Here is a 13,979-nt window from a genome sequence, read left to right on the forward strand (position 1 = left end):
TTTGTAAACTTTACAAACGTACACATATAATCAATACTTTCCTCTTAGTATACAATTGTAGTATATATACATTATTCTTTGTGCTCTGGTTCCTAAAGTAACAAAATGATGTTTTGTGGTAAAATATGTGAAAAATAATTATTCTTTAAATTCCCCATATATTAATAATTGCCATAATATCTGTCACCTGCACCATTCTGTAACGTGCTGAGTATAACCCTTTATAAACGTGTAATTATATCATATTTTAGCTATTGAATTGTTTTGCTCTTTTCCTTTAAACTAACATGTTCATTTGAAGAAAAGGGACAAAACATTACCACAGCTTTTAATGGATTAGCCAGTGTTAATTTTTTATGGATAACTGGGTGTTTTCCTAATATTGTCGCAATATTTATTAATAATTTATTATGAATAGGGGGAAACATGTAAATTGTGTAATTATTTCATTGTGTATAGAGAGATATATGTAATTACTGTAATATCAGTGTAATATATGTTTACCATTTATTAATAAAAAGTGTTTATTACATTGTTGTATTTTCTTACCAACCAGTAATTACCCATCTGGCTATCTCAGAAAACGTATTTCTGCTGCAGCTTATGTAATGGTTTTATAAGTATAAATGTTCCTTGTATTTACATAAAAATGTATATATTTACGAAAAGGCGACGGATGAAAGACGACTGCATGCAACTGAAATGAGAATGTTGAGGTGGATGTGTGGTGTGACAAGAATGGATACATTAGAGGAAGTATGAAAGTGGCACCGGTGTCAGAGAGGTTGAAGAGTAATCGTCTATCATGGTATGGACATGTAATGCGTAGGAACGAGGATAATATTTTAAGAAAGGTGTTACATATGAATGTGGATGGTTATAAGGGCAGAGGAAGGCCGAAAAAAAGATGGATGGACTGTGTGAAAGATGATATGGTAAGAAAGGAAGTAAATAACGCGATGACTGCGAACAGGGATGAATGGAAGCGAAAAACATATTCCGCCGACCACAAATAAATGGGAAAAGAAAGAAGCAGATGATGATTTACATAAAAATGTGTAACTGAAGGGTCGTGAATAAATAATAAAAAAGATTTACTGTCAACCAGTAAGCATTACTGGTCTGTCAGTATATCCTTACGACTGTAATTCCAGATAGGTTAGTCACCGGCTTTTGTCATTGATGACGTTGTGTTGTATGTAACTGATATGTGAAATTGATTTGTTTTATTTGAAATTTAAAATTAATACTTAGGTCTGATGTCGGCCACATTCGATCTCACGATCCTTGAGGTCTATAAATATTAGAAGGAACCCACTAGAGTTTAGGGTAATGAACTTACTTAATTCATATCTACCATCAGGTACTGATCATTTGATATTCTATATTCAGTATATTTAAAAATATGTAGCTAGCATGTATGTAGTATAGGAGATTATGTTATTCGATATAAGAAATAAAACCAGATAGTTCTATAAAATTCAACATTATATTATAACATTTACAATATTATGTACATAAAGTTATTTACAATCGAGAGCGCCTTCACAGAAGGCATAGGCACTTTGAGTTCACTACACTATGTGAGTCTTTGAGACGTGTACGCAGTCTTTGAGACATTTTCACAACCGTCATACCCTGGAGACGTGCAGCGGTCTCTTGTAGTAGGGGTGGTGCGGGCGTAGCAGCGGCGGCGAACAGCACGGAGCCTTCCTCGGCGGACACAGCGCGCGTCGCCACACCACGGCTGATTTGCGTGACCACGCCCACGCGCCCGCCGCCACCCCCCCGCACAGCCACACGCACCCCCACACTCCCCCCGCGCCCACCCTCGCGTCAATCGTCTCCGCACCTGTCTCCAACGCAGCTAGTATCGCCAGCTCGCTTTGACTCTCCCTCATGCGAGCCTCCACCACTCTTGCGACAGTACCGGCCGTAGCCAATATGAAATATAAGGCTCCAGCGGCAGCCGCTCGTGCCGCGAGTCTCCCTACCCTCTTCGCTCCTCTAGAGTCCAACACCCGTCTTACTCTCATTATCCCCGGACATGCGCCTATTGCCAATGCTATCGACGTCAGTAGCAAAGCACCGCGGGGAACTCCGATAAGTGCTGCAGCCGCTGCGTCCGATATTCCGCATGTTCCCGTCAGTTCGTCTGCTGTGACCCTCCGCAGCGCTAGAGCCGCTGCAGTCCAGGCACCGGCCCAGCCCCACGCCACTGCGTGTAAGTATGCAGCGGCGCGCTCCAGCGCTTCGCTGGACCACTCGCTGGCAGCCGTCAGGTACCACGCGACGCAGGCGTTCGCGAACCACGCGTCCGCCGCCAGTGTGAAGTAGTAGGTGAGTGAAAAGAAAGCGACGCAAGTCGGCGACGCTAGACCATCGACTGCGAGTGTGGTACCGGCGCAGGAAACCATTTTTGCACCTAGCCAACTCCTCGTCACGTAGGAAAGGGCTACTATAGCGTGACACGCCGCCATCCACACTACAGGTCTCTCCGGATACCGGAATCTTGAAGGTTCCGCACAAAATGTCAGTAGGGCAAAAGAGGTTGACAGGAGCGAGAACCAAGCTAGCGTCGTCATCCATATTTCAGTGGACCTCTTATCGGTTTGACTGTATCTGGCATGGTGTCCACATGACGGCCAGCATTCACCTGTCGGTGCTCGAGTGTACGCTGGCGGACAGCCATGTTCTCTCAATTCGTGTTCCTGAAAGAACCAACGGGGCGGCGGAGGCGGTTCAGGTTCCAGCTCGCTGGCGTTTGGTGGTCTCATACAGAGTTTTCTATCAGCACTGTTGGGAAATGCGGAGCAGTCGATAGTGATGCTCAGTAGTTTCAGTTGTTCCTTGCAGTCTTCGACTACAGTGTCGCAGAGCGCTCTGCAAGCGCTGACAGAGCCCGAGACCTGTTCGGTGCAGAGAGGAGCGAACGCCGAACATAGCAGGAAGCGAGCGTGGACCGAACATCCGCTGGCCAATATGCCAACGAACCCGCCCATCTGGAACAAAGAGAAACAAATTATTAACATCGTAGCATTTTATTCGGACTACTCTCTAATGTTGTTGGCCTCATCTGGCTTTTACAGCTTCACAGGATGATAGGGGGCAAGTGCAGATGGCACTCCAAACCCACGAATGGCACTCCAAGTCTTAGTCTGAGGGCACTCTTTAAATTGGACGGGGGATGTTACATTTTAGGCACTGTGTAAAAAATTTTAGACGTGATTCCTTTTACGAAAACGTCAGTTAATTTTAAAACTTCTTTATATGTTCATAGTAAAGTGGATGTAAGTTATTAATATTAGAATTAAGATTTAAAAAGTTTTTAAATTATTCAGTGATACATATCCAGTGACCGAGGTCGTCCAAATTAGTATTACGTAAGTACATTTTTTAATAATTGTTACGCATTTTGGTAATTCCAAACATAAAGCTATATCTACGACGACATTGCGTGCGGTATATTTAATACTGTTGAAATATATGTTGAACGTAGCGCTGTGAATAATATTTTTACAAAGGGCAGTTCTCGTGCTCGGGGCATTGAAATCGAAGTTGAAGACAAAAACTCATAAACGACGGGTTGAGTTGAGAGACAATGGCAAGGTCGACGCTGAGACTTGTTTTTGCCTAAACGTTGACGGATGTCACGGAAATAAAACAAAACACCGAACTTGGAGGTCTCTCTATTCTAACTAAATTATGTACGATAATAAGTATTTATAAAAAGATAAATTACCCCGAAGAAGTTACATGACTATCTGTTCTCAACTTTGCAAATATAAGATGGAACAATTTATGTAGTTTTATGTATGAACGGACAATGTATAAAAAATTACAAACTATTTTACATATATGCACATATATCTAACATCATTAATTTGAAATGTTATACCAACCTATCTCCTAATATTCAATAACATACACTGACAATCAAATTAGCAAATTGTATTATAACAAAATACATTATATGAAAAACTTGTTCTTATAGTTTAGATGTTTGAAAGCAAAGGTATTGTTTTAATTCAACAAAAATACTGGTTTAATACATTCATACCTAGTAAATACATGAATGATAAACAAACTGATCGCCTACCTGATGGAAAATAGTGACCGTTATAGACATGCCATTGAAGAAACACCGCACTCTCATGTGGTGCTATTGAGAATTTAGTTGTTATTCCTCTATACCCTTTAATTCCACTGCAATATTCAAACAGGACCCTTCAGACAGATAGCTTACAAAGCAAGAAACGGCGGCAGAATTAAGTGATTCAGTGGTAGGTGGTACGCACGCAGTCGACTGGATACAAAGTTACTGTCCGTCAAAGTTGGTGGTAGTTGATTTAAGAGGAGTGTGTCCAATAAAAATACCTTTTGTCTCCCCTTACCTAAGCGCGATAGAAGTATCAAATATTTCCCATCATTTAAGTGCGATAGCAATACGAAAGTATGGCTATCATCGAAATATTTACTTTACGTACTCTACTCGAACTACTCTCTATACTATACTATTATACATATCTCTATACTATACTATTATATATATACATATACTACTCTTTTATAAAGTAAATTTTAAAATATTTTATTAATTTTTGAAAACTCATGGCAATTCCAATGTCTTGCTCAAGTTCAAAATTTTAATTTTTTCTCACATTGTTGATATATTTTAACTGCGTTTATATTGATAAGCTAAAGATAGATCCTTTTTTGATGAAAATCGAAATATACGTGTAATTCTAAAAATACTTGTTTAAAGAAAATTGTACTGTGTGCAACGTTGATATTAGTTACTTTGGACAAAATATATATATTCCTTATTGCACAGATAATACAAAGATATTATAATTTAGAGACAATGTGAGCAAAGGTGGACTTATCCCTAGAAGAGATCTCTCCCAGTCAACCTAAAACAGTGGGATATGTGGTACTGAGTGGGTAATAACTGGTGCAAACAAAACAAAATGTCTAAACCTAGATACTAAATAAAATTCAAATAACTAGTACTACTATTCAAATCTTAGTAGCACGTTTTGTATGAAGGAGTCGGGGACACATGCCCTTAAGATTAAGAATTTTTAATTCCCCTCATGTCAAGGTTTCCTTATAGGGCTCCTTTTTCAATGGATGATTGTCGGGCACTGCCGCGTATAATTGTCGAACCGTTGACGCCACGAGTAACAAAAACTATTCAGAGAACCGGCCTTAGGATCACGAGTTTCGGCGTTCACTGAGACGAATTTGGTTTCGGTAAAAAAATTGTTGCCTCACTTGAGAAGTTGCAGTTGATCAATTTGTTGTACGCTGAAGCATAGTATCTACCGTGTGGTTTGTGGGAATATTGGTGTAGTATCGATAATTGGGTAGTAGGTTTATTTCCCCTAAGGTCTATTTCCCCTGTTCTAGCGCTGTTGCTTGGAAATCATTACGGTTTTTTTTATTTGCTATGACGATCTCTATGCTTTGACTTCATCAACATTATTTTATATTTAATTCCCCACCAGCTGTTATTACTGTATTGAAAGAGGGACCACCATGTTAATATGATCATGTAGTACATATTTTTATGTATTTCGTAAATACTTCACTAGGAATTTATCAAGAAGGACTCCAAGGGGTACTGCGTGGAGGTCTACTTGACATGGTATATTGCTAGTAATGGAATCATTAGTCCACATTATTGGTACCGTTATAATTATTTTTCGGATTACTGTTGGTCCCAGCTGGCTTTTACAGCTTCACCGGTCCATAAGGGGTGAGTCCGGATAGCACTCTAAATTCGCAGAAGGATTTATACAGCGGCGGAAGATCAACTCCTGCCTGACAGATACGACTTTAGTCTGAGAGCATCGCTCGGGGTTCGAACCTCGGCTCAAGCCGTCGTAATTGTGATCACCGTTCGAATTGAACGGAGAATCGATCGGAGATTTTGTGTAAGGACTTATAGAAAAATTTAAGTTATAAGTAGACGTTAAAAGCGATTATAAATCGTAATAAATATATCACTTAAAAGTAGTATCCGGTATACTTAAAAGTTGATACGAAAATGACTATTTCTATTCTTTAAAGTCGGTTAAACAACACTCATTTGGTATCACGCCAGTAGCGTCATCTAATGTTAAGCTTATTAATTTCACATACAGATCTATCCGTTCCAAAAATTAAGATTACGATCAAAGGAAACTGCGTTCTGCTTCAATTAATATTTCTTTTTGAAAACTCCGTTTATGTTACACTGCTGCTGTAACTCTTTGATCATTCAGCTAGCCGCCTTTGATCTGGTTTAGCCAATTATGTGCACTGGAATCAAATTGAAATGTTTGATTTATTACTCGTAGGTATCTATGCTAGATGTATCTTCCGAGAAATTTACTAATATAAAAGAAATCTTTGTAGATCGGACGGTCGTGTTAATGATAGGTCTACTTAGCTTCGCTCGGGTACGACGTTCCTCACCATAAATTAAAATAGTAAATTTCTATATTGACTTTAATATAGGCCGGAAAGTTATTTGAAATTATAAGAAAATCCACTAAAGTATATAATTACCAATTATCATTAAAATATAGTGTAATTTAAGTTTCTCTCTAAAAAACGTAAATGACAAAGGACAAAAATAAAGGTTTATTTGAAGGGTACGGTAAGTCCTTTCAATAAGGGAGTTTTTAAATCTGCAAAGAACATTAAAAGTGTAGTGGGCTGGACTAATACCCTTTTTTAAAATCGGTACAAAATTTACGTCCTAAGAATGTCTTTGCTTGTATACTTACCCTACCGTCTTTTATTGTTATTTTTTAGGGTAACAACTATTATATTCATTTCAATAGGGATTACTTAACTAAAAGCAACAAATAGTGGCCGAGTTTATCCCATTATAGAACGGTAGATTGCACACAAAGTGAAGTATTTTTTTTATATAAACGTGTCAGTTTCAAGCCAACAATTGAAAGTAAACAAGCATGTTTGCGCTTAGGAAAGGTTTGCGCCCAAGTCGGTACCACTTAAGATGTTTTTGTTAAAGGGAAGTCTCTTTAAATGTAGTCATTTAAATGCATTTGTAATTATTGTAATATTTTGCATAATTCTTTAAATATGAGAATTTAAATAAGATAACAATAAAATTACATTAAAAGTGTTTTACAAAAAGCGGCCTTATCGCTAAGGGCAATCTCGTACAGACAACCAATTTAAAAAAATTTAACAGCTTCAAGTAGTGTAGTTAAAATACAAGTAATTTCTAAAATAATACAAATTCTCATTAATTCATTATTTTAAATACTTATATTAATTTGTACATAGATATTTTATAAGTATACACACGGCGGTGTTATATTTTTCTTCAAAAATAACACTTTATACTTCGATTAATTTTTACATAGATATTTCATAACTAACATACTGCGATTTTTTTCGTTTTTTCCAAAGAACAATTCCACATGAAGTCGTACAATTGTCGTGTAAGACGTAAACGTTAACTTCATTAACTTCCCATATGTTACAGACATATCATCATTATAATAAGTTTCCCATAACACTTTAACAGTTATACGTTTTATCGTTAACGTTATAAAAATATTTAAGACTAGCTGACCTGTGCAACTTCGTTTGCGTCACACTTAACATATATTATTATTATATTACACCCTATTTACACAGATATATTTTTTTAAATTATAGCCTATCTGTAATTCTGATGTATAGGTAAGATGAAGAAATTATGATGAAACTTTATAGTATATTACTAGAAAGTTTTATCATAATTCGTTTAATACTTTTAGCGTGAAAGACTAATAAACATCCATCCATACTTACAAACTTTTTTCTTTATAATATTAGGTAAGAGTTACGAAAAATAACACTAAATAACTCTTGTATTCAACAAGAATGTTAACTAATTTAAAAACGTGATTATTTTTGTACTTTAGTTAAAATTTTATCATCAGTAATTGTTTGTCTAAAAAGTCATGTATAATTATATACTTATACATATTATACAAATAAAAGAGACTAAAAATAAATGTGAAATGTATCTATTTATATAAGGATTATATGTTTGAACTGAATTAAATAAAATTTACGATTATATCTACTTAAGTATTTGATTATGTTATAAATTTTCGTAGATAACTTTTTATAACAAAGATATGTATACACATTATTTGCTACTATACGAATATATCACGTATATTACGCCATAGTCATGGAAGTCTATTGACTAGATGAAGATATTACTGTATCTAACCATGGTGTACATAAGTCCTCCTTTTGAGAGGAGAGTCCCGTGACCTCATGATGAAATAAAGTTAAATAAATAGAACGTACGAAGTAGTTTTTATTAATTTATACAAATAAATAAAAACTAAACTAAAACTAAAAATATAAACTTAATGCACACGACAGTATTAAATAAGATCTATTTTTAAAAAATCTGTCTGTATGTTCTTGCTAATCTCAAAACGAATCGACTTTGACAGGACTTTCACACGCAGATAGTCATAAGGAGTAAGTTAGGTTACTTTTAATTTAGATATTATTTATTTTAATAAAAAAAAGGTCAATTCTACGCAGACGAAGTCGCAGGCACTGGCAGGTAACAGCCAGTTGGATATATAAATAGATACATCAACATACACATTACATTTCTGGAACCTACCACCAATATCAAGGAATGTATAAAAAAAATTACATAATCACTAATAAAAAAAATTACTAAAACTTTACTTCGAACAACCGCTAAATAGTCGTATGTATACATGTAAATATAATAAACACTGTTAGCCCATTTATTCTTGAAATAACATCCCCTTAACAAACGTTTGCACACATAAGTGGTTTCTGATGCTTTGGATCACATACAAGGGCTCCATTGATACAAATATTCGTATAATCTCTGTATATACCGACGACGTTGCTAGACAAAAATGTACCTTATTAACTTGTAAATAAAAAATAAACCTTTATTCAAACATTTCTTAATCAACCCCAGATTGTAATACATAATTTTCGATCTTATCTCTAAACCGTAAGGTTTAAATTTAAAGCGTACGTTTTTGTTTTCACTAACATTGTTTACATTAGCTGATCCATTGAGTAAGTTCCCAGTAATACTCGTATTATTCGATTAAATAAATATTCTGTACAGTTAATACATATGGCTGCTACTTCAGTAGATATTTTAAATACGAGGTTAACAAATTTGTTTGTTATCTTTAAATAGTTTGATACAAATGGGGCGTGCTATTTTATGGGTTAATCATAAATTATTTTGTAATAACTTTCCCTGCAAACAAACTGACGGACGGTCCATCCGATGGTAAGTGGTAAACATCGCCTATATACATGTACAGCGCCACGCTTATAATTTGACGTCCATGATACCATACCGCGTCACCAATCCATTGACGATCCAGGACTAAATAGTCATACCTTTTATCCGATTATTCCACTACCTAATCTAACTCTACAACCGAAACAGTTTACAAAGCAGCTTAGGAAGGTAAGAGAATTGTTCTGAAAGAAAAGAAATCTGACCTGACCTCATGTTCATCTTATCATCCCCCACTGGCGTCCCGACGGCGTAAATCGTTAGCTCTGGTGGTTTCACCATTCCATCATCACCATTTATTAAAAAAAAGCAAATTCCATGGCGGTTAAAATAGACAATTAGATTGAGATACCCACGCGGGTGACTTTTTATAAAGTGTACCTTGCTAAAAGCGTTGTAGGCGGATAAATCAGATGTCTATTGTTGTTGTGTTGTATTAACAGTATTTAACTTGGTCTACAGGTATTATTTTTCTGATTTGTGTCTATGGATGTACAGACATGCACCTTTTCTGTACAACTTGAAGTGCTATTGTTGCTAATTCTGCACATTTGTATATCGACGGAAGAAAACGAAATTGTCGTAACTTAAAAAACTAAACTTTACTCTAGTTTTTTTTATTCGTTATTTAATTCATACATACAGTCCTCTGATCCTATCGCGCACGGCTATAGAAATAATATATATTATATTGCGTCAAGGTACTTACATAAGATATCTTGTTAAACACATATAAATGAGATTCACATACCTACTATAATAACACACCGCCTTACCTCCTGTAGCTGACAGCTTGTCTACCATTTTATAAACTTTGTATTTTGATATATTTTTTTACATGTCACTTTTGACTAGTTGTTTCTTTTCGCTGTGAGCCCTTTTGGGAAATATACACGTTTATAACTATTATTTGATTTTTACTAAACAGTCGTTGTGTTCCCGCTCCAGTCACACCTTCGAAGGTACAAACATTTGTATTCATGAATATAATTGTTGGTATTGGTTTGGGTGTTTTTTATGTACTTTTTAATTTAGACATTACACTAAAGATAACACTAATAGACTTTCCTAGAAGAAAATGTCTTTAAAAACTTTGTAATATTTTAGTTATTCCAGTTTTGTACTAGGTGTGCGATATGTTATTTCTGTTGATGGGACATTTAAAAGAATATTCTGCGCTCTATATTGAGCTATCTAAGTATCTAATAATTTACATGAACATAAACGTTTTGTGTCATATTTTTAACGCCAGATTAAAAAAAAGCGGGTAACGTAAGCGACATAAACAACATTTATTATTACCCACTGTTCCCTGACAAGTCGAACAACAAAGGGCGACAGACGGACAAAAAAATCATTAAGGAACGAAAATAGCCGGTACGCTGCGCCGGCGCAGCTTTGATGTCCGACACTGTCAAGTGAACTTGTGATGACCCATGAAGGGACAATGTCTTGTTATTTTTAACTAATTCCGGTTCACAGACTCATTCTCGCAATAGATACCAATATTAATTTCTGAGTGCCTTCTCCATGACGCATGTCATCATTTGATAATGCTAATGATTAAAAAATGAAGTGATTCTACTGACCTTATATTGAATTATAGTCGTGAATATAGACTTTGCATGTCTGTATTTATTGTGGAGATTATTATTTGATTTTAGAATATAATAATATCCGGCAAGAGCTCCACCGACAAGAGATAGGATTTTAAATTATTTAAGAATAAATAAATAAATTGATAATATTCCTTTTTATAGGTGAAATAATCTTTAAAATCGGTAAAGTATTTTGTAATGATTAGCCTAAAAAGTTAATCATCTCAGCCCGGAAGACGTCCACTGCTGAACAAAGGCCTCACCCAAGTTAATAAAGGATCATAATTTCCATTTTCCTAGATTTTTATTTTTATTTATAATTTTTATAAAGCCGTGCCTCTTGGTTAATACTGTCGTGTGTCCCTGGCGACGCCTGACTGGCCCTGGTTAGTATGGTATTCCCTAACTAGCCCCTGGGTACGGGATAAGCCATATCTGTAAGTGGAGGACAGTATTTTGAGAGAGGAACGACAGCCGATGTCAAACATCAAAGTGCCCAATATAGATACATGTTGTGGCACGATCAAAGGAAACTTACCATCTGGTTATTAATTACCTCTTAGAGAACAAAACGACAGACAAGTACAAGTATCATTTGAGTTCCGAGGGTCTTTTTACGACAATGGATTTTTTTGTGTAAATGGAAGCAGCAACCGTCGGCAATATAAATGAAATCAAAATATATTTATTCATATAGTTTATTAATATTACAAACTCTTTTGTTCCGTTTGATTTTAAGCTAAGAATTGACAAGAAACTCAACTCTTATTAATTTTTAATGAGCATGTACATATTTACAAAAAAAAAGATTCATTTTTAAATTCAATTCCGAAACAACAAATTGAAAATTTCATTCACTTCTTGAAAAATTTATTATTATCTATATATACTAACTGTTGTTAAATTTTATGAAATCGCATGAAATTTATGGCTTAAGTGTTATTCTGATGTATAACCTATATTACTGTAAAGTTTCATCAAAATCCGTTCAGTAGTTTTTGCGTGAACGAGTAACTTTTTTATCTATACTCCCCAACTTTCGACTTTATAATATTAGTTAGATATATATGTATTCACAAAGTGCTGAACACCGGAAAGGACTAATATCTAAATAATAGGTACGTTTAATGAACTAAAGGTATTCTTGCACTTGTAGATAACTACATAAATATGTATACATGTGGTTGCGTTCGTCTGTCACGGCACAGTACCCTAAAACGTTAATCCATTAGATATGACACCATCTATCCTGTAACATTCGACTCTTAACCTATCTTGTCTATGTCCATTTGTCTCGTAAAGGAAATGGCCTCTTAGAGGATATTGCTGGTTCTTTACTTTCGAATGTATTTTATTCCGAGTTTCTTTAATGGATTAAAAAAACTGTTGCGTTATAACATTTGAAATTATATTAATCACCTCGAGTTCGCCCGTGTGTTTATAAAACAAGACACTAGTCTTGATCTAGAGTGTCATTTTTGTAAAGGATGGTAAAAGAATGGTGCACCCATCTGCGCTAAAGAGGATGATAAGATGAATTTGAGGTCAGGTCAGTCAGCCCATCCAAACCCCAATAACTCTGTGCGTATTTGATATGATGGGTTGCCATCGTAAATACACAAAGATTTTTTTACGACATCAGTGACTTGAAGAAAACCATAGACAAAGAAGCCTACGGTTTTTTTTTTAATATAGCAATATTATTTATATTGTCACATATTATTATTATTATAAAATACATCACAGTCGGTTGTTTTACAGTATTGTTATAGTAATTTACTCTGTTTACTGCCAATTGATTAAAGTGGCGTGTGAAATAAAACTAATGACTTAAAAGAATAAACTCGCGACTAGTTGTCATACATACGAGTATATATTTTAATGTTTAGATGAAAATCATGAACAGCTAGTATTAAATATATGTATTATTTATTAGTACAGCTAATATTAGCGCGCAGTACTACTGATCACTAAAAAATAGCGTAACCATAAATTGAACAATTCAAATAAACACAGACATACAATATCAAAGGCGGCAAAAAACAGCGGCTTGAAACCGCAACATGCTTCCTCTGTTTATGCATAACTCATGTGTGTTATTGTATCGCACCGTTACCCAATTGTGGAATAAATCTTTTAATAAAGCAGACGAACTGGCCTCTGTCTGTACAAGCGAGGTACGTCGCAGTGTTGCTAACAACGTTTCAACAAGTCCACTCACTAGCTGTACCTTCTAAATTCACACAAAAGGTACTTACAAATAGATATTTTAATTTTAGTTTCTCAATCCCGCTTAAACAGCTCCACGCAGTTCATTACAATTTGACACATATATAGACAGAGGGAGTCACATATAGAAACTTTTATTAAAACTATCGCGGGAAAACTCTAAAGATATAGTTTGAAGTAAGTCTGACCAGTTACCAAAAAGTAAAATGACCTATATTATTGAAACAAACGCTATAGAGAACAACCAACAACTTAAAATTCAAGAATATAAGACATTTATACAAATAAGCTATACTAAAACAAACTTTAGATTTGAATACTCATATTTTTCAATTTTTTGAGTCCCTCTCATACGGAACGCTGCTCTTATGTTAAATTAATTCAATATTTATATATATGTACTTTAGTTATATGTATATGAGGTTAATAAATAATCACGAAACTTTTTCAGTGATGAAATATTAAATCCTAATAATTATTTTCTTTGTATTCCATATACGAAGAATCGAATTCCGCACTACAAATAGTGGTTCAATCCCCTGTTACAGAGGTAAAACTATTAAGATGGCAACACTGGTGGCTCGCCTGATCTAAATCTTTCAATAAGCACTTCCTACTTCAGACCAGCTGGCTCGCATGAAACTGATTTATTTTACATCTCATAAAACCATAGATTGAATCATAGTAAGGGCCCTTGTTCGCCATCGCTGTTTAATTGGAGGTTTATGAGCGGCGCACGCGCAAGCCGATGCCGCTTTTTTATGGGTTTCTTTCTAATCAACAGTTAAGTTTTGAGGTCCGATCGTAATCTTAGACATTGA

General features: G+C 35.2%; 1 protein-coding gene across 1 annotated transcript in view; it reads right to left on the minus strand.

Annotated features, from left to right (window-relative positions):
* Positions 1-1,493: 1,493 nt before the first annotated feature.
* The window catches only part of LOC131851202 (frizzled-10-like), a 31,025-nt gene continuing 18,539 nt past the window's right edge, over positions 1,494-13,979 (minus strand). The window contains exon 2 of the mRNA XM_059201657.1: positions 1,494-3,002. Coding sequence (XP_059057640.1) covers positions 1,632-3,002 — 1,371 coding nt within the window. The 3' untranslated portion in view covers positions 1,494-1,631. The remainder of the gene's footprint in view (positions 3,003-13,979) is intronic.

This window comes from Achroia grisella, unplaced genomic scaffold (assembly GCF_030625045.1).
Source record: "Achroia grisella isolate CSIRO2021 unplaced genomic scaffold, CSIRO_AGI_Agris_v1 utg782, whole genome shotgun sequence".
In the NCBI taxonomy this organism is placed as follows: domain Eukaryota; kingdom Metazoa; phylum Arthropoda; class Insecta; order Lepidoptera; family Pyralidae; genus Achroia; species Achroia grisella.